The 22544-nt window shown below is 38.6% G+C and overlaps 1 protein-coding gene across 2 annotated transcripts in view; it reads left to right on the top strand.

The window, feature by feature from the left end:
- cop1 (COP1 E3 ubiquitin ligase) overlaps nucleotides 1-18821 on the top strand; it is a 48851-nt gene extending 30030 nt beyond the window's left edge. Inside the window, exons 14-20 of one of the 2 annotated variants that reach the window (XM_079818408.1) lie at nucleotides 2507-2588; nucleotides 2669-2785; nucleotides 2864-2981; nucleotides 4539-4663; nucleotides 6471-6631; nucleotides 13917-13961; nucleotides 16562-18821. In XM_079818408.1, the coding sequence (XP_079674534.1) occupies nucleotides 2507-2588; nucleotides 2669-2785; nucleotides 2864-2981; nucleotides 4539-4663; nucleotides 6471-6631; nucleotides 13917-13961; nucleotides 16562-16579 (666 nt within the window). In that variant the 3' untranslated portion in view covers nucleotides 16580-18821. The remainder of the gene's footprint in view (nucleotides 1-2506; nucleotides 2589-2668; nucleotides 2786-2863; nucleotides 2982-4538; nucleotides 4664-6470; nucleotides 6632-13916; nucleotides 13962-16561) is intronic. The other variant, XM_079818409.1, reaches the window with a different exon arrangement.
- The last annotated feature ends 3723 nt before the right edge of the window (nucleotides 18822-22544 follow it).

Genomic DNA, 22544 nt, shown 5'->3' with positions numbered 1-22544 from the left:
TAGCCCGGCGGTTGGGGTGTTTTAGCCCGGAGGTTGGGGTATTTTAACCCGGCGGTTGGGGTGTTTTAGCCCGGAGGTTGGGGTGTTTTAGCCCGGAGGTTGGGGTGTTTTAGCCCGGCGGTTGGGGTGTGTTTTAGCCCGGCGGTTGGGGTGTTTTAGCCCAGAGGTTGGGGTATTTTAACCCGGCGGTTGGGGTGTTTTAGCCCAGAGGTTGGGTTGTTTTAGCCCGGAGGTTGGGGTGTTTTAGCCCGGCGGTTGGGGTGTGTTTTAGCCCGGCGGTTGGGGTGTTTTATCCCGCCGGTTGGGGTGTTTTAGCCCGGAGGTTGGGGTGTTTTAGCCCGGCGGTTGGGGTGTTTTAGCCCGGCGGTTGGGGTGTTTTATCCCGCCGGTTGGGGTGTTTTAGCCCGGAGGTTGGGGTGTTTTAGCCCGGCGGTTGGGGTGTTTTAGCCCGGAGGTTGGGGTGTTTTAGCCCGGAGGTTGGGGTGTTTTAGCCCGGAGGTTGGGGTGTTTTAGCCCGGAGGTTGGGGTGCTTTATCCCGCCGGTTGGGGTGTTTTAGCCCGGAGGTTGGGGTGTTTTAGCCCGGCGGTTGGGTTGTTTTAGCCCGGCGGTTGGGTTGTTTTAGCCCGGCGGTTGGGTTGTTTTAGCCCGGCGGTTGGGGTGTTTTAGCCCGGCGGTTGGGGTGTTTTAGCCCGGCGGTTGGGGTGTTTTAGCCCAGAGGTTGGGGTATTTTAACCCGGCGGTTGGGGTGTTTTAGCCCGGCGGTTGGGGTGTGTTTTAGCCCGGCGGTTGGGGTGTTTTAGCCCGGAGGTTGGGGTATTTTAACCCGGCGGTTGGGGTGTTTTAGCCCGGAGGTTGGGGTGTTTTAGCCCGGAGGTTGGGGTGTTTTAGCCCGGCGGTTGGGGTGTGTTTTAGCCCGGCGGTTGGGGTGTTTTAGCCCGGCGGTTGGGATGTTTTTGCCCAGAGGTTGGGTTGTTTTAGCCCAGAGGTTGGGTTGTTTTAGCCCAGAGGTTGGGGTGTTTTAGCCCGCCGGTTGGGGTGTTTTAGCCCGGAGGTTGGGGTGTTTTAGCCCGGCGGTTGGGGTGTTTTAGCCCGGCGGTTGGGGTGTTTTAGCCCGGCGGTTGGGGTGTTTTAGCCCGGCGGTTGGGGTGTTTTATCCCGCCGGTTGGGGTGTTTTAGCCCGGCGGTTGGGGTGTTTTAGCCCGGCGGTTGGGGTGTTTTAGCCCGGAGGTTGGGGTGTTTTAGCCCGCCGGTTGGGGTGTTTTAGCCCGGAGGTTGGGGTGCTTTATCCCGCCGGTTGGGGTGTTTTAGCCCGGAGGTTGGGGTGTTTTAGCCCGGCGGTTGGGGTGTTTTAGCCCGCCGGTTGGGGTGTTTTATCCCGCCGGTTGGGGTGTTTTAGCCCGCCGGTTGGGGTGTTTTAGCCCGGCGGTTGGGGTGTTTTAGCCCGCCGGTTGGGGTGTTTTATCCCGCCGGTTGGGGTGTTTTAGCCCGGCGGTTGGGGTGTTTTAGCCCGGCGGTTGGGGTGTTTTAGCCCGGCGGTGTTTTAGCCCGGCGGTTGGGGTGTTTTACGGCTGGGTTGTTTTATTTAACCCAAATGTTGTTTAAAAATTACTATATGGCTGACTTAAAATGAACCCAAAATTGGTGCTTTTTTATTTATTATTATACTTTTTTTTTTATATTTCGTGAATAGAAGGTTCAAAAGAACAGTATTTATTTGAGATGGAAATCTTTTCAGTATAAATGCATTTACTGTGATCTTTATTTAATTTAAATATAATTTGTCCTTGCTCAATAAAAGTATAAATTTCTTTCAATAATTTTTTTTTTTTACTGATCTCAAACTTTTGAAAAGTAATCAGGATTCCCACTCGTCCTGGAAAATTAGAGAAAATTTAAAATGCCCTGGAAAATCTTGTTGTTGTCCTGGAAAAGTCCGAATTGCTTGATATAAACTCGCAGTTCTGACTTTATAATGGGCAATTGCTGCGAGTATATCACAATTATGTAAACTCGCAATTGCGAGAGTCAGAATTACCTTTTTAATTTTTTTTTTCAGTGGCGTAAACCATCATAATGTATGATTTATGAGTTCATATTTCAACAGTTTTTATAGTGGTCATGGCAATACGCCTTTTTAAAACTTGGAGAGCAATATTTAGCTTGATCCTTTGTTAAAATTGAAATGTCCTGGAAAAGAGTGAGTAATATTTACGTCTGTTTTGATTCAATGATTTATTTTGTTGATTTATTTTCAATGAATGAGGTGAAATACAATTATTTTCTCTAAATACTGTGAAAACATATTTCGCATCTTCCCCAACACTATTTTCTAAACCATGTAAAATTATGAATATACAAATGGATGTACTGTAGGCTGTGCTGTACCTTATGTTATTAAAATCAAAGGGTTAAAACGGAATCACAAACTATTCTTATGAATGTGATTTTAGTGTGTAATGTGTGATTCCTTTAGACGTAATCTAAGGTAGATTGTGGTTTTCTCAGGAGCATGAGAAGCGGTGTTGGAGTGTCGATTTCAACCTCATGGATCCCAAGCTCTTGGCATCAGGATCGGACGACGCTAAAGGTATTTTTTGCGACTGAACAAGTTATTTTGATTTGCAGATATTCTTCCATAAATACTTATGAATGCTCTCTTTATCCTAGTCAAGTTGTGGTCCACCAACCTGGATAATTCAGTGGCCAGCATTGAAGCGAAGGCCAATGTATGCTGTGTGAAGTTCAGCCCAACCTCTCGATATCACCTTGCCTTTGGTTGTGCAGGTACATCATTCATTTCAATCGATCTATTAAAAATAATACTTCCCGCAGAAATCATAAAACATTTTAAACCCTTTCCAGACCACTGTGTGCACTACTACGACCTGAGAAACACTAAGCAGCCCATCATGGTTTTCAAAGGCCACAGGAAAGCGGTTTCCTACGCCAAGTTTGTCAATGGAGAAGAGATTGTGTCTGCGTATGTATTCTCTGAAAACTCCTGTGCTTTTCTGTTATCAATGGAAAATGCATGTACATAACACACAAGTCATGGTAACTACTTATATTGCTGTATCACGATACTATTGGACCAGTACAGTCTTACAAACATATTGGTTATAAATTATGGCTGGGTATTGACACAAATTTCACGATTCGTATTTTGGATGTATAGTAGTTCACTTCAAAATGAAAATTTTCCTGATGATTTCCTCACCCCCATCTCATCCAAGATGTTCGTCTTTCTTAAGTCCAAATGAAGTTTTTTGAGGAAAACACTCCAGGATTTTTCTGCTCATAATGGACTTCAATGGGAACCAACGGCTGAAGGTCCAAATCACTGCAGTTTCAGAGGAAGAGCTTCAGAGGCTCTGACCAATCACAGACGAGGAATAGAGTCTGATCTAGACAAACCATTTACAACACACATACACATTTATACACTTTAACCTCGAATGCTCATCTTCCGCTGCTCTGTGACACCACGGATTGCGTAATCGCGTAGGAAAGGTCACGCTAGACGTAGGTTGAAGTATCGCTCCCGTGTTTACAAAGTGCTTGTGTGAAGACTAATGCTGCGTTCACACCAAACGCGGATAGAATAGAGTCAAAATCGCGTCTACCGCGTCTAATTTCACGCGCGAACATTTTGAATGCATTCGCGGCGAATTGTACGCGCTGGAAGCGAAATTGACGCGCGTTCAAGGCACTCCAGGAGAAATGTCATAAAACACCACTCTACCTCTTTTCATTTTCATTAAACATATATATTAAGCATTAATAGCCACACAAATGTGGTCCAGGCAACTCCTACATTATCTTCACTGCATGTGTATTTAAATATCCTAAAAAATAAAGTTATGAAACTTCTCTTTGCCCTCAGTCAAAACAATTTGGCAGACAACAAATGATAGATTCAGGACACCAAAGATTGGCCGTTAGATCTACTCAAGATGAAAATTTAGCTCATGTTTAACCACTACAGAGACATCAGAGCCAGTGGCAGACGGCAGAAGGACTGGCCGAGGAAAGGCTGCTCTCGCTGGGGTTAATGAGCAGTGATTGCCCGGTGATCCACTGGATCTCACAACTCCAAAAACACAACATTATTCGATGGTTTGTCTAGATCAGACTATTCCTCGTCTGTGATTGGTCAGAGCCTCTGAAGCTCTTCCTCTGAAACTGCAGTGATTTGGACCTTCAGCCGTTGGTTCCCATTGAAGTCCATTATGAGCAGAAAAATCCTGGAATGTTTTCCTCAAAAAACTGAAGAAAGAAAGACATGAACATCTTGGGCGAGGAAATTTTGAAGTGAACTAATCCTTTAAGAATTGCTATCGGTTAGTAAAAGAGAGTCGATTAAAAATGAGAAATCTGTGTTTTATTCCCAGCGCTATTATAAATGCTCCTCAGCTTTCCTAATCTTTGAACTAGAACCATGATCCAAACCTTACAATGAGAAATCTGAGCACCAATAATTGCAAACAACTTTTGAGTTATAAATGTAATATTGAAGTGTAATTGTGCCGCCCCGCAGCTCGACGGACAGCCAGCTCAAACTCTGGAACGTGAACAAGCCTCATTGTTTGCGCTCTTTCAAAGGCCACATCAACGAGAAGAACTTCGTGGGTCTGGCTTCTAATGGAGACTATGTAGCATGTGGTGAGTGGCACTATACAAACAAAACATTTTACTTTTCCCTCGGGGTGTAACGATATATCGCGATATATCGCGATATGGAAATGCGCCGATATGCATCGTTGATGTAAACGATATGATTCGCGATATTGAGTTGTTTTATAACTATGCTGGAACCAATCAGATCATCAGGGCGGGCTTTACACGATGATGGACAGATGATCACGTCCCCAAAGATCGCTTGGGTTGAACTCGTTTTCCTAAACGGAGAACTTGTTCGTATATGCGTTCACCTTTACTATTTGTCTCAGAAATGATGATGGTGTTGGTACACTGCAAAAAATACTTTTCTTAGTATTTTTGTCTTGTTTTCAGTCCAAATATTTAAAAAATCTTACATTAAGAAGCATTTACTAGACAAGCTAAAGTTTGTCTCGTTTTGAGGAAAAATAACTCAAAATTAAGGGAGTTTTTGCTTAAAATAAGCAAAAGAATCTGCCAATGGGGTAAGAAAAATATTCTTGTTTTCTGTTTGAATTAAGTTTATTTTTCTTACCCCATTGGCAGATTATTTTGCTTATTTTAAGCGAAAACTTTCTTAATTTTGAGTTATTTTTCCCCAAAACAAGACACAACTTTTGCTTGTCTAGTAAATTCTTCTTAATGTAAGATTTTTTAGATATTTGGACTGAAAACAAGACAAAAATACTAAGTAAGAAAAGCATTTTTTGCAGTGTAAGTACTCTGTGTATCCTTACATTCTGTTTACAACACCGGCAAACATCGTTTACACTTATTTTCTTCTTCTTCTACTTCCTCCAGCGTGCGTGCAGTTGAGTTCTGTTGACAACTATACGTCGCTCTGATTGGTTGTAGGTCTGTCCAATTGAGTGCAGAGGCATTTTCTTTCCTGGTTGGGTTGAAACAGCCCATAATCACAGCCCAATGGAGACTCATATTCTGACTTGAATTTTAGGATGACGACGTCAGGCTAACATTAAACTACTATATATAATGTATAATGATGCAATGGGGGAATATTTGTGATGATAATACAATAATATTTAAAAAAAAACGAACAAAAAACTCTTTATTTTGGCTTAAAATATCGTGATTTATATCGAACACTGCAAAAAATGCTTTTCTTAGCATTTTTGTCTTGCTTCTAGTAAAAAAAATCTTACATTTAAGAAGTATTTATTAGACCAGTAAAAGTTATTGTCTTGTTTTGGGAAAAATAACTCAAAATGAAGGGAGTTTTCGCTTAAAATAAGCAAAATAATCTGCCAATGAGGTAAATAAAATAATCTTAATTCAAACAGAAAACAAGATTATTTTGCTTACCCCATTGGCAGATTTTGTTATTTTAATGTAATTTTTTGATATTTGGGCTGGAAACAAGACAAATATACTACACTGCAAAAAATGCTTTTCTTACTTAGTATGTTTGTCTTGTTTCCAGTCCAAATATCTAAAAATTACAAGTAAGAAAAGCATGTTTTTGTCTTGTTTCCAAGCAAAATGATCTGCCAAAGGGGTATAAATAATCATAGAAATATAAAATAAAATAAAAAATAGAAAAATAGAAAGATAATAGACAGATAATTTTTTCCCCCTAGAAAACAAGAAAAAAAATATCTTACTTATTTAGTTAATTTGTCTTGATTTTAAGAATTAAGCTGTTTGGACTCTAAACAAGATGATGATACTAAATGAGAAGCAGTGACACGAGTGTATCGCGACACCTCTACTTTTGGCACAGTTTGAGGACACCGTAATAAATGTTTATGGTGTTAAACCCTCAATAATGCCACCGCTTCACACCCCACAGGAAGTGAAAATAACTCCCTGTACCTGTACTACAAGGGGCTCTCCAAGACGCTGCTGACTTTTAAGTTTGACACTGTGAAGAGTGTCCTGGACAAGGACAAGAAGGAGGACGACACCAATGAGTTTGTCAGTGCGGTTTGCTGGCGAGCTCTTCCTGATGGGGTATGATTCAGTCTTATCTCCCGTTTGACATGATAAATCCCTCTTCTAGAAGCAGGACATGGCCTGACCGGGGCACATGACATCATGGAGTATATCCCTCACACACACACACACACACACACACACACACACACACACACACACACACACACACACACACACACACACACACACACACACACACACACACACACACACAGAGAGCCCACGCATACACTGTGATGTAGTCTCATAGATTAGACTAGTGCGGGTGCGCATTAATGTGTATTTATATCATTTAATATAGCTAATAAATACCACACAAATAGCGTTTCAGTTTGTGATATTGAGTTTATACAAGTTTACTAAACAAGAAGTTCATATTAAGTGACTTACATTTTAGACTCCATATAGCCTGTTTTTGCTCTATTTCGCCAACGAAAATGGTTCAAAACAAAGCCACAGCTGTAATTGTATCTCTGAGCAACACACGTCTGTGTTTCCTCCCTGAATGAATCAGCTTTTTGAACGAATCAATTGAATCAATAATTCAATGACTAAAATAGATTAAGAGAGTCAAATGCTTTGTTCCTGAATGAATCCGCTTTTTTAATTAATGATTCAATGACTAAGATAGATTAAGAGAGTCAAATGCTTCGGTTCTGAATGAATCAGCCATTTGAATGAATCCATTGAATCAATGATTCAATGACTACGATAGATTAAGAGAGTCAAATGCTTTGTTTCTGAATGAATCAGCCGTTTGAATGAATCCATTGAATCAATGATTCAATGACTACGATAGATTAAGAGAGTCAAATGCTTTGTTTCTGAATGAATCAGCCGTTTGAATGAATCCATTGAATCAATGATTCAATGACTACGATAGATTAAGAGAGTCAAATGCTTTGTTTCTGAATGAATCAGCCGTTTGAATTAATCAATGATTCAATGACTAAGATAGATTAAGAGAGTCAAATGCTTCAGTTCTGAATGAATCAGCCGTTTGAATGAATCCATTTGATCAATGACTAAGATATATTAAGAGTCAAATGCTTTGTTTCTGAATGAATCAGCCGTTTGAATGAATCAGTTGAATCAATGATTCAATGACTAAGATAGATTAAGAGAGTCAAATGCTTAGTTTCTGAATGAATCAGCCGTTTGAATGAATCTGTTGAATCAATGATTCAATGACTACGATAGATTAAGAGAGTCAAATGCTTTGTTTCTGAATGAATCAGCCGTTTGAATGAATCAGTTGAATCAATGATTCAATGACTACGATAGATTAAGAGAGTCAAATGCTTTGTTTCTGAATGAATCAGCCGTTTGAATGAATCCATTGAATCAATGATTCAATGACTACGATAGATTAAGAGAGTCAAATGCTTTGTTTCTGAATGAATCAGCCGTTTGAATTAATCCATTGAATCAATTATTCAATGACTACGATAGATTAAGAGAGTCAAATGTTTCGTTTCTGAATGAATCAGCCGTTTGAATGAATCCATTGAATCAATGATTCAATGACTACGATAGATTAAGAGAGTCAAATGCTTTGTTTCTGAATGAATCAGCCGTTTGAATTAATCCATTGAATCAATTATTCAATGACTACGATAGAATAAGAGTCAAATGCTTCGTTCCTGAATAAATCAGCCATTTTAATGAATCCATTGAATCAATGACTAAAATAGATTAGAGAGTCAAATGCTTCGTTTCTGAATGAATCAGCCGTTTGAATGAATCCATTTGATCAATGACTAAGATATATTAAGAGTCAAATGCTTTGTTTCTGAATGAATCAGCCGTTTGAATTAATCCATTGAATCAATTATTCAATGACTACGATAGATTAAGAGAGTCAAATGCTTCGTTTCTGAATGAATCAGCTGTTTGAATGAATCTGTTGAATCAATGATTCAATGACTAAGATAGATTAAGAGAGTCAAATGCTTCGTTTCTGAATGAATCAGCCGTTTGAATGAATCAGTTGAATCAATGATTCAATGACTACGATAGATTAAGAGAGTCAAATGCTTTGTTTCTGAATGAATCAGCCGTTTAAATTAATCCATTGAATCAATTATTCAATGACTAAGATAGAATAAGAGTCAAATGCTTAGTTCCTGAATAAATCAGCCATTTTAATGAATCCATTGAATCAATGACTAAAATAGATTAAGACAGTCAAACGCTTCGTTTCTGAATGAATCAGCCGTTTGAATGAATCCATTTGATCAATGACTAAGATATATTAAGAGTCAAATGCTTCGTTTCTGAATGAATCAGCCGTTTGAATGAATCTGTTGAATCAATGATTCAATGACTCGGATAGATTAAGAGTCAAATGCTTTGTTCCTGAATGAATCAGCCGCTTGAATGAATCGATTTAATCTCAATCAATCACTCATTAACAGTGACTCTGTCACCTACTGGTGGTTTTAATTTCACATTGAAAGTATCTTTTCTTGTTTTTAATCATTTCAAATCAATATTCATAATCAAAACATTATTAGCAGTCTGTGTAAAAGATCTAAATCCACTTCAGATGAGCTTCTGTGTTTCCGCTCCATTGCAAAGATGAATTTAGTTATTTAATTTGATTATATATTATTATAATTAAATTGTATTACATTTATGAAATTGACACCAAAGATGATGCATGCATATAATTAGGTTTAAAAAACAAATGCATAAAAGGTAAAAATCAATTGAAACGTATTGGAAAAGATGATTTCTGTCACACAGAATATGAAGAATATAAACCTTCACCAGCTCAATAACACACTCAGCCAAATATCGTCTAATTATCGTTATCGAGAAGATCCCAGAAAATATAGAGATATTATTTTGTTGTCAATATTACACCCATAGGGGGCAGTAGAACTGAAGTCATTGGCACATGAAGGACGGCTCTCAGAAACCCACACTCCTCTAAATAGTGTGTTTTGCAGTAAAAGGCATTGCTATAAAGTCATCTTTCAGCCCATGTGCTGTATTTATTACCCCAGGAGATTTATAATGTTTGCTCTGATGTCACGATCATGGCATTTTCAGATTGATGATTTAATTGCCCTGGTCTTCTTTAAGAGTTTGTGGGCACAATGATACGAGTTAACCAGATTCTTTTTGTTTTTCAATTTTGATGTTTTAAAAATTTCTCTTTAGTTTTCTGAACACGGCCATACCGAATGATGTATTAGTAATGTAATATTATTATTAGTATTATAGAACATGAGAATGTTATTATAAGAACAGTGATGCGTAATTTCAGCCCTATTAAATTAGTGAACCTTCATTTGGGATGATGGAAGAGCTTTCAGGTTCTGTGTGTATTTAATGGGGTTTTTCCCCATTCTGTCATATTTCATTTCGAGTAAGTAGGTCATCTCTTTTTTTTATATATATATATATTTGGCATAATGTCTGTAACGGCCCAAAATATTTGTCTTTATGCAAATGTTAAAGTTGAGTGAATTATACACATGTAGTATTTATTCATATTTTAATTGGCTTTTATATTTTCAGTATTCATTTTAATTTTAACTGAAGTTTTAGTTGTTGTTTTTTTTGTGCTTTTGTAATTATAATTAAGGACCCTCTTTATGTTAGTTGGCCTTAACTTACTATGTGCTCATATTTAACCTGTGTGCATCAATTATAAAAAAATAATAATATTGGAAGCACGGATTTTCATTCGGTCTCATTTTAAAGATTATTAAAGCAGATTATTGAAGTCAAACAAGTTTAAAAAGTGAAACTAAAAAAATGTATAGAGGTTTATGAAAATGATTTATGAATAATATTTTATAAAACACTGCAAAAAATGCTTTTCTTACTCAGTATTTTTGTCTTGTTTCTGGTCCAAACATCTAAAAATTCTCAAAACAGGAAGCATTTACCAGCCAAATACAAATTATTGTCTTGTTTTGGGGGGAAATAACTTACAATTAAGTGAGTTTTTGCTTAAAATTAGCAAAATAATCTGCCAATGGGGTAAGAAAAATAATCTTGTTTTCTGTTTGAATTAAGATTATTTTTCTTACCCCATTGGCAGATTATTTTGCTTATTTTAAGCAAAAACTCCCTTAATTTTGAGTTATTTTCCCCCAAAACAAGACAAAAACTTTAGCTTGTCTAGTAAATGCTTCTTAATGTAAGATTTTTTAGATATTTGGACTGAAAACAAGACAAAAATACTAAGTAAGACAAGCATTTTTTGCAGTGAACAATTTGAACTCTAAAACTGCTAGAAATTCAAAGCCACAAATCTATAAATTTGTGTTCCAAATTTGAGGTTGATATCTCAAAAAATGAGCTTTCGGTCAGATTCAACTTTTCCCCATCAGATCCCAGCAGAACTTGGATTTGGGATTTTTTTAAAGGAAATGGGTGTGAAATGGTAAATAAAAATACACACCTGTGCCAAAATGTATGTAGTTAGCATTACCACAGGCACAATGATCAAAAAAACTAAACTGAAAAAGACACAAACGTTAGGGTTACACATATTAACACTTTATTTAAGGGTTCAATTATCACTATTAACTAGTTGCTTATTAGCATGCGTATTACTGGCATATTCGGATTGTGCTTATGTTTTGGACGCAAGTACATGGTATAAAGTGGGACCATAATTAGTTTTTGTTTTGTTTGAAGTATTTCTATTTAATTTGAGCTATTGTAGTACTTCAATCACAGCTCGCTCAACTCATAAAAGTGTGCATTTCGTCCAATTTGTATTTTCATTTATAATTGTCTCCTGTGAATGGCACTATGCCATTAGAATTAAAAATGCACAGTAATTGTGTTTCCCCAGAGAATTAACATTTCTAGTGTGATCATCTCAGAAATGTGAGCAGAATGTGGACTCGTGTGTTGGTGTATCCGCTGAACCCGTGCAAACATTACGTCTGCTCCACATCCCCTGTGTATTACACACCTTTTATACTTGACATTTTCCCAGAGAGAAAAAAAACCATAATAATTGTGTGCAAAACCGATGTGCTGAGCAGACTGAATTTCTGCTTAGTGTCTTGCTCTTAATTAATTGGCTTTCTCATCCACACATAAATTATGCAGAAGTAAAATGTCAAGGCCTTTTTGTGGACACATAACAATAATGAAACGCAAATGGCCAGGACGGTTAATGCCAAACATCCTCAATGCGTTCTGTCAGACCACCTTGTAAATGAAAAAATGAAAGATAAATTACTTTTACACTTTTAAACTACTACTATTACTACTGTTACTACTACTACTACTACTACTACTACTACTACTACTACTACTACTACTACTACTACTACTACTACTACCTTTAAACTACTAGTAGTATTACTACTACTACTACTACTACTACTACTACTACTACTATTAGTGAGTGTGTGTGTGAGTTGAAAAACAGTACAACATACCCCTGAATTTATTTTATTTTTATTATTTTGTAAAAATGAAAAAAGAAAGATAAATTACCTTTACACCTTTTAAACTACTACTACTACTAGGCCTACTACTACTACTACTACTATTACTAATACTACTATTGCTGCTGCTGCTGCTGCTACTACTATTATTACTAATACTACTTTTACTATTACTACTATTACTGCTGCTGCTGCTACTACTATTACTACTATTACTAATACTACTTTTACTATTACTACTATTGCTGCTGCTACTACTATTATTACTACTATTACTAATGCTACTTTTACTATTACTACTATTACTGCTCCTGCTACTACTATTATTACTACGATTACTATTACTACTTTTACTATTACTACTATTGCTGCTGCTACTACTATTACTACTTTTACTAATACTACTACTGCTGCTGCTGCTACTACTATTATTACTACTATTACTAATACTACTTTTACTAATACTACTATTACTGCTGCTGCTACTACTATTATTACTACGATTACTAATACTACTATTATTACTACTATTACTAATACTACTTTTACTAATACTACTATTATTACTACTATTACTAATACTACTTTTACTAATACTACTATTACTGCTGCTACTACTATTATTACTACTATTACTAATACTACTATTATTACTACTATTACTAATACTACTTTTACTAATACTACTATTACTGCTGCTGCTACCACTATTACTACTATTACTAATACTACTTTTATTAATACTACTATTACTGCTGCTGCTGCTACTACTATTATTACTACTATTACTAATACTACTACTATTACTAATACTACTACTATTACTAATACTACTTTTACTAATACTACTATTACTACTGCTGCTGCTGCTACTACTATTATTACTACTATTACTAATACTACTATTACTACTACTGCTGCTGCTGCTACTACTATTATTACTACTATTACTAATACTACTTTTACTAATACTACTATTATTACTACTATTACTAATACTACTATTACTGCTGCTGCTGCTACTATTATTACTAATACTACTTTTACTAATACTACTACTACTACTACTGCTGCTACTATTATTACTACTACTATTACTACTACTACTACCATTAGTGAGATTGTGTGTGAGTTGAAAAAAAGTACAACACACCCCTGAATTTATTAATAAACCTTACACCTTTAAACTACTACTAGTATTATTATTATTATTACTACTACTATTACCAATACTACTGTTATTTTTACTACTACTACTACTGCTGCTGCTACTATTATTACTACTACTATTACTACTACTACTACTACTACTATTAGTGAGATTGTGTGTGAGTTGAAAAACAGTAAAACAGACCCCTGAATTTATTTTTATTTTTTGTAAAAAAAAAAAAAAGAAGAAAAAAAGAGAGAAATTAGTTTTATACCTTGTAGTAGTAGCAGAATCAGTAATCTGGTGGATTTATTAGGCAAGTTAAGACTAGGTTTAGATTTTAAAAAATGTACGATAAAGGAATAATTAAATAATAATAATAATAATAATAATTGCATGAATATTAATCTGATTCGCAGGTAGTTTAAGACTTGATTATATTTTTAAAAACTGACTTTAAGAGAATACAATTTTTTGTTTGAAAAGCTATTACAATAATGAGTGACATGTTTTTGGTGAGTTTATAATGTAATATATTCCTCATAATGTAAAAATTATTACGTTATGAGCTCAAGATTTTATTACATGATGAACATTCTATTACAATAATAATGTAATGCTTACTACATTGTGTAGTAATTTCGTGTTGAGTAGCTACACCCCCAGCTGAATTGTGTTGAGCACATTCTGTCAGTCAATGCTCTCTCTCTGTTCTGATCCTCAGGAGTCAAATGTGTTGATCGCAGCCAACAGTCAAGGAACAATCAAGGTGAGTGTTCTGCAAAACAGGCTAAATCACTACTCAAAGCTCAGCTGGAGGATCTGATGTAACTACTCAAAGCTCAGCGGGAGGATCTGGAGTAGGGATGGGACTGGTAAACCGCTGTAAAAAACGTGTTTGATTATCGTTATTTTGAATGTCTGCTATTTTGCCAGCAGCAGTCTGGTGGGAATCAGTCAATGTTGTTTTTTGAACGAGAAGGAATGGCGGAAGGCCTGTGAGCTCTAGCACCCTGCAGATAGTTTGGGCTGTAAACACTAGAGGGCAGCAAACACTGGGAAAAATCATCTAGTCTGTATCATGTATGCAAGATTTATTCAAATGGATCTGAAGGGAGGAATATGACCTTTTTATATAACTTCCGCCTAATAACCCCCCACCCCCCCATACCTGTCATTAAATATATATTTTTATTATATGCAGAAAACAGCCCAAACTGTCTGCAGGGTGCTAGAGCTCAGTTACACACTTTTAAAAATTAATTTATAATCAAAAAGCGCCTCATTTTGGGAATACTGGTGTGAATTAGTAGCATTTACAGATGAGGAGTTCTCTATATAGATCAGTGGATGTAACCTGTAAAATGGAGGACACACACTCATCTGTCGAAGCGCATGACCGGGTGTGTTAAACGCTAATGCATTAGCTCAACGCTTAAAATAATGAATTAACGCAAAGTTAAATAGTGCAGGTTTTAAAAACAAGACAAGTTGGGTTGAAAATGGACAAACCCAGCGGTTGGGTTGTTTTAGCCCCGCGGTTGGGTTGTTTTAGCCCCGCGGTTGGGTTGTTTTAGCCCCGCGGTTGGGTTGTTTTAGCCCCGCGGTTGGGTTGTTTTAGCCCAGCGATAGGGTTGTTTTAGCCCAGCGGTTGGGTTGTTTTAGTCCAGCGGTTGGGTTGTTTTAGCCCAGCGGTTGGGTTGTTTTAGTCCAGCGGTTGGGTTGTTTTAGCCCAGCGGTTGGGTTGTTTTAGCCCAGCGGTTGGGTTGTTTTAGTCCAGCGGTTGGGATGTTTTAGCCCTGAGGTTGGGATGTTTTAGCCCAGCGGTTGGGTTGTTTTAGCCCAGCGATAGGGTTGTTTTAGCCCAGCGGTTGGGTTGTTTTAGCCCAGCGGTTGGGTTGTTTTAGCCCAGCGGTTGGGTTGTTTTAGCCCAGCGGTTGGGATGTTTTAGCCCTGAGGTTGGGATGTTTTAGCCCTGAGGTTGGGATGTTTTAGCCCAGCGGTTGGGATGTTTTAGCCCAGCGATAGGGTTGTTTTAGCCCAGCGGTTGGGTTGTTTTAGTCCAGCGGTTGGGTTGTTTTAGCCCAGCGGTTGGGTTGTTTTAGTCCAGCGGTTGGGTTGTTTTAGCCCAGCGGTTGGGTTGTTTTAGTCCAGCGGTTGGGATGTTTTAGCCCTGAGGTTGGGATGTTTTAGCCCAGCGGTTGGGATGTTTTAGCCCAGCGGTTGGGATGTTTTAGCCCAGCGGTTGGGGTGTTTTAGCCCTGAGGTTGGGATGTTTTAGCCCTGAGGTTGGGATGTTTTAGCCCTGAGGTTGGGATGTTTTAGCCCAGCGGTTGGGATGTTTTAGCCCAGCGGTTGGGATGTTTTAGCCCTGAGGTTGGGATGTTTTAGCCCAGAGGTTGGGAGGTTTTAGCCCAGAGGTTGGGAGGTTTTAGCCCAGCGGTTGGGTTGTTTTAGCCCAGAGGTTGGGAGGTTTTAGCCCAGCGGGCGGTTGGGATGTTTTAGCCCAGCGGGCGGTTGGGATGTTTTAGCCCAGCGGGCGGTTGGGATGTTTTAGCCCAGCGGGCGGTTGGGATGTTTTAGCCCAGCGGGCGGTTGGGATGTTTTAGCCCAGCGGGCGGTTGGGATGTTTTAGCCCAGCGGGCGGTTGGGATGTTTTAGCCCAGCGGTTGGGATGTTTTAGCCCAGCCGTTGGGATGTTTTAGCCCAGCGGTTGGGATGTTTTAGCCCAGCGTTTGGGATGTTTTAGCCCAGCCGTTGGGATGTTTTAGCCCAGCCGTTGGGATGTTTTAGCCCAGCCGTTGGGAGGTTTTAGCCCAGCCGTTGGGAGGTTTTAGCCCAGCCGTTGGGAGGTTTTAGCCCAGCGGTTGGGATGTTTTAGCCCAGCCGTTGGGATGTTTTAGCCCAGCCGTTGGGTTGTTTTTGTCCAGCGGTTGGGTTGTTTTTGTCCAGCGGTTGGGATGTTTTAGTCCAGAGGTTGGGTTGTTTTTGTCCAGCGGTTGGGAGGTTTTAGTCCAGAGGTTGGGAGGTTTTAGTCCAGAGGTTGGGTTGTTTTTGTCCAGCGGTTGGGAGGTTTTAGTCCAGAGGTTGGGAGGTTTTAGTCCAGAGGTTGGGAGGTTTTAGTCCAGAGGTTGGGAGGTTTTAGTCCAGAGGTTGGGAGGTTTTAGTCCAGAGGTTGGAATGTTTTAGTCCAGCGGTTGGGATGTTTTAGTCCAGAGGTTGGGAGGTTTTAGCCCAGCGGAAATGTTCACACCGTCCCATCCCTAATCTCTAGTCATAATTGCTTCAGTTATTGAATATCACATCCATTTCCAAAACAATGCCAAGCATAAACTGTGTCCTACACATGTTCTTTCCCCATTTCTGCAGGTACTGGAGCTGGTGTGAAGGTCCACAGGAATCATCAGAGTCGGCTAAACACCTGTTGGGAATAAAGCAGACGACCAGCACAACATTATATTAGAGACTCGAGCATTCTGCATCGGCACACTATGGCTGTAATGTTGAGGACACGTTTGTGCTGACGGTATTAACAGCTGGACATCTGAACATCTGTAAAGGTGGAAACATTCTCGTCTCAAACCTTGAGCCACAAGACATTCTGAGGCCAAAGCACAAGACCATAACACAATGAAATACTCCTGGTTTTTTATTCTTTTCCCTGTTTTTGATAATCTGTGTGTAAGCTTTGGCATATCCCCATGGTCTCCCGAACGAGAGTCCAGCTCCTTCTGTGGGTTTGAGTGGATGTCTATATCGAGGGTTTTTTTAGGTATACATTATATACTCTTAATTTGGTATTAATGATTAAATGATCGTACAGTCCCAGGAACTCCTATACTCATCAGACAACCTTTGCATGAGATTCATGAGTCTTTCTTTCCCCCCAAGTGATCAAACATGGACTAAAGTTTAACTGGTCAAGGCTTAATGACACTATGTATACTCCATTGGGATTATTTAACACCACCCGTAACATTGCTGCTCTTTCATCTTCTTGTACAAGTGTTATTTATTTTAATAATTTATAGAAATTGTGTGAACATTGGACCCATAATAGCCTTTAGGTCTCAAGCTTTATTCGTAAGTCCTCTGTTGCATCTCAGTAATTCTGTTTATTTACTCATTTTAACATTCATTTGAATGAATAAATGATTTTTTTCTCCCTTTGGTTATATACCGTCTTCATCTTTGCGTCAGAATGTATTAGTTTCATCAGGGTAATGTTACTGTGTTATATTTTACAGTGTTTTCCTGGATCTGTTGAAGATAACTGCGGTTATGGGTTTGGGTGTTTCTTTATATCATATCTTCATATATTGGATAAAAATGAGTCAAAAATCTGTGATTAAATCATACTAGTTTGTTTTCTTTCTTCGCAATATCTCAATGAATTAAGCATACATTGACTCTTTTTTTTGCTGTTTATTCTTCTAACATTGAAAAAAAAAAACTTGAGATATTCCCTGCCTTCCTTCTTTTCTCAAAGTGAAATGTTTGAAAGTAAACGTGTAGTTTTAGGAGTATATACAGTGTACAAAAATGTACGGTTCTAAAAAATCTAAGTACTAATTGCCCCAGGCTTTTTCTTGACTCAACTTTTGTAAATAAGTTATACAAACTGAAAATAAGTCATCTGTGACATAAAAAATATATATACATTATTAGATATGCAACTATTCTGTAACACATCTTTTGTAGTTGAGCCAATTCAAGAAATGTTGTCCATTAGAAACAAGTTCTTAAGAATTAACAGGTTCAGATGTTCAATTTTTTATTGGAAATAATTTGGTCGCCATTATGGAGATCAGTGTTTCCCTTAGTTGGGCAGTTTGACTCTGAGTGAGTTTGTGCTCTTTGTAACAGTGTTTAGAAAAATACATAATTTGTTGCTAAGAAAGAAAGTTTTCAGCCTCATAAACTCTAATAAATCAATAATCTTAATTCTGACCAATATTTTACCAGCACAAGTGTTGCAGCAGATCAGACATTCTGAATTTAAAATACATTACGGGGGAAAAAGTATTTTGCCACACACAGACCTCAAGAATCAGCATATGAATCTCAACAATGGTGATGTGCTTCATGCCGCAATGCATGCTGGGAGCCAACAAAGTATTACAATTATGGTTCCCAGCATCCATTGTGGCATGAAACATGTCACCATTGTTGAGATTCATATGCTGATTCTTGATGTCTGTGCGTTTGTGTCTAAAAAAAGTTCCCACAATATATTTAAAAATCTAAATTCAGAATGACCGATCTGCTGCATAAAACTTTTGTTGGTAAATATATTATTCATAAATAATCATTTTCGATCATGAATAAAGTAGTAAACTACTCCCCTTTATAATGCTGTTATCTATCACCTGATCATTGGTTACGGCTTTCTTTGCCAAAAATTGTGTAAAACCCTGATCTCCATAATGGCGACCAAACATTAAAAAGTGTTCAGAAAAAATGTAAAAACTAACATGGATTTGATGCCCTCATGTAACTCAATCACTGAGAAATGGCTAACAACCTTTCCATCCTTGTTGGTTTTGTAATGTTTCTTTTATTTGTTTAGTTGAGCGTGAGCTTGATCTTAATTCTTGTATGAGATTAAATTTTACAGAAATACTGCCTTAAAGTGATCGTTCACCCAAAACATTTTACTTTTTATGATGGATAGATGCTCTTTTATGATGGATAGATGCACTTTTATGATGGATGGATGCACTTTTATGATGGATAGATGCACTTTTATGATGGATGGATGCACTTTTATGATGGATAGATGCACTTTTATGATGGATGTATGCTCTTTTATGATGGATAGATGCTCTTTTATGATGGATGGATGCTCTTTTATGATGGATGGATGCTCTTTTATGATGGATGGATGCTCTTATGATGGATAGATGCACTTTTATGATGGATGGATGCACTTTTATGATGGATGGATGCACTTTTATGATGGATGGATGCACTTTTATGATGGATGACCACTGCAGACCGGGAACACCCCACAAGAGCTGCAGTTTTGGAGATGCTCTGACCCAGTCTCTAGCCGTCACACTTTGACCCTTGTCAAACTCGCTCAAATCCTTACGCTTGCCCATTTTTCCTGCTTCTAACACATCAACTCTTGAGGACAAAATGTTCACTTGCTGCCTAATATATCCCACCCACTAACAGATCATCAGTGTTACTCACTTCACTTGTCATAATGTTATGCCTGATCGGTATGTGTATATATTACAAGCAGGGTAAATAATTTGTTAGGGCACTGAATGTGTAACCAACCATTTAAAGGTCAAGTCTAATAATATATTGATCAGATTAGAGTAGTTTTTCCAAGTTTCTGCTCCGCTACCAGACCAGTACTGATAAAAAACACATTGAAAAACATATTACAGTTCATAACGCCTCAGTCTTATAGTAAAGTGCATGAATGTTGGTCATAACACTGGCACAGGTGCTTTTTAAACCCTCCCTCTTAACTTCTAGTCTTGTGTTATTCTCTTCTAAGTTCCCAGCTTGTTTAGTGTGACTCTCTGTGTCTCTTCAGGTCTGGTTGATGTGGAGGTTTAGTGAGACTCAGTCGGACCATCATTAGCACACAACTGAGGAACCCAAAGAAAGAGGAACGGGAAGCTTCCTGAGACAGAGGAATCTGTTGATCTGGCCAGTTGTATTCGTTAAATTTGGCATGAAATGGAAGTCTTTTCTTCCCTTTTGTGACATGTATTCGAGTGAAATGGCTTCTCAAGCAAGAAAAAAATGTTGGGCGGGACTTATTTTATCCATCGGGAAATGTTTGGATCAATGTGGTTTGCTATTGCTGATCTTATGTGACTGTCAGTTTATCCGGCCCTCGCACCAGAAAACGCAACTATTGTAATGGCTCAGTCTATTCTTCTTCTTCTCCGAAATGAATCGCATCTTTGAGGGCCTGAACCTGCTGGAGAACTCAGGAAACTTTGCACACGTGTCAGAAGTGGCGAAAATGTACATCTGATATGGGTTTCAGAATAAGGTGAGGCAAAATTGCCCGATAGCGCCACCTACACATGTTCAATTAAGCGCCGTTTGCGCTACGTTTCGCGTTTAAGTATGCAATTCGGTATACACATGTAACAGCCCAATACCTACTAAAAAGTCTCCTGGTGCGAAATCTGAAACCCAACAGGAAGTGAGATATTTAGAATTTTCTCTGCAAATGTTTTGCAGTTTTTGCCATTTCCAGACGTTGTACTTCAACGAACTCCTCCTAGAGATTTAATCAGATCAACATCATATTTGGTCAGTCTATCCTAAAGGCCTTGATGATGTTACATTGTGAAGATTTTGAGTTTTCGCTGAAGGCTGTGTCCGTGGTGGTTCGATGTTTTGCCTTGAAACAGGAAGTTGTTGTAACTTGGGTGTACAATGTTAGCCTAGCTCCGCCCTGCTACGTACTTCGGCTCAATTTTCATTTTCCTTCAGTTCTTCGCCTGGGACTGCGGTATATTCTTAGGTTTTCTCCGAACAAGTTTTTACCGGTCCAATCAGCGAACAGAGGACGTGGCTGAGAACGATGACGTTGATGTGGTGCGCTAGTTTGAGTTGTAGTTCAGTAATGGCGGCGGAGAAAAGATGCGAGCGAAGCCGTTCGGTCGGTCGTGGCACCGCTACCATGTATCCAGAAGTTATAGCCAGAGCAAGAACAGTCTGTGCTGAGTTCTGTTGGTGGCCATGATGTTGTGTCCCGGGAAAAGTGTGATTTTCCAGCTCGCTCAGTTAGTGGTGAAGGAGTTGCTGAAGCCCTGGTAATTGTTTCTTGTGCGGTCGGAAGGTATTGTCATCATTTACAGGGATTTTATGTGATTTTATTGCCGTCCGTCTCCCACCATCCGCGTACAGATCCCCGACCGAATGACAAACACCAGGTCATGTGGTCATTTAATTGCTGTCTGAATCCACATCTCCGAGTTTTCAAGAATATATCACTTCAAAATTCACTGTTTAAATCCTTTTTGACCCCTGCAGAGCACCGTACAGTTGCACTTCGCTGTCATTTGGATGCATTTCTACACTAGTATTTATTTAAATGCTGGCGAGTGTTTACAAGAGCAATATATTTCATCACCGCTCAAAAAATAAAAATAAGAAAAGCACGTAAACATTTGAATTGGGCAGTTTTACGCGAAGTGTGGGATTTACCAACTTGCACTTATACGTAGAATGTGTAAATATAAGCACAGCTCTGAGCTTACACAGAGAATCTAGTGGTAGAATAGCGACACTACACATACAGTAAAAAGCATTTAAGACCGTATGCATTAAGCAATCCACATGTCCTGTGTTTCCTTTAATTATAAAACATTCAATGGATCATGTTTGTAGTTTTAAAGACGATGTGTAATTGGTGTCAAACCCTATAAAAGACGACTGTGACAAATGTTACGACACAATTATTTCCTTGGCCCCAACCTACATCCATTTCTCTTGCTGAAATCCTCAACAAGCCAAAAAATGGGGCTTTCTTGCTATCGCCAGATTCCCAAACATAACTGGAGCCATAGACTGAACACACACATCGGCAGAAATGCACCATCAGCCAACACATTTAATGATGTGGATAGAAAAGGGTCTCATTCTGTTAACATGCAGATTTTGTTGTTGTTTGTGAAGCTCATCTTCTTTGCCATTATTGCGTTGAGGAAAAAACACAATCCCGTGATTTTTAAAGGGAAGTGTTGTCACCATATATGGTTCATCGGAGGCGTTTCTGAATGCTAATGACGGTGAACGAGCATGAGACTTACACACATGTGGGATTTATCAACGATGACTGCTTATGTGCGCAAGAACTGTGTGCGCAGGTTTGATAAATACAGATTTTCTTGTACTTCGGCACATTCGAGATTTAATTCGTAGGACAAAATATCGAACCTTTTCTACGCACTGTTGATAAATGAGGACCTTGGCCTAAAGACATCTACATGTCAATATTCAGTCATAGCGCCACCTGCTGGCAACAGGAAATGACATGTTTTACACTGTGATTACCTCCTCATTGAGATTGAACCAGAACAACATCATATTTGGTTCAGAATTAGGCGTGGCAAAATGGCTCGATAGCGCAATTAAGCGGCGTTCGAGCTACATTTCACGTACGAGTATGAAATTCGGTAGACACATGCAACAGCCCAACACCTACAAAAAAGATACACATACCCTGGGTGCAAAATCTGAAACCCAACAGGAAGTGAGATATTTTGAATTTTCTTCACAAAATTGTTGCAAATTTTCCTATTTCCAGACGTTGTACTTCAACGAACTCCTCCTAGAGCTTTAACCAGATCAACATCATATTTGGTCAGTC

The sequence above is a fragment of the Gobio gobio genome, assembly GCF_949357685.1.
Source record: "Gobio gobio genome assembly, chromosome: 6".
Classification (NCBI taxonomy): domain Eukaryota; kingdom Metazoa; phylum Chordata; class Actinopteri; order Cypriniformes; family Gobionidae; genus Gobio; species Gobio gobio.
Note: the sequence above shows the minus strand (reverse complement) of the source record. Positions and strands in the feature narration are given on the sequence as shown.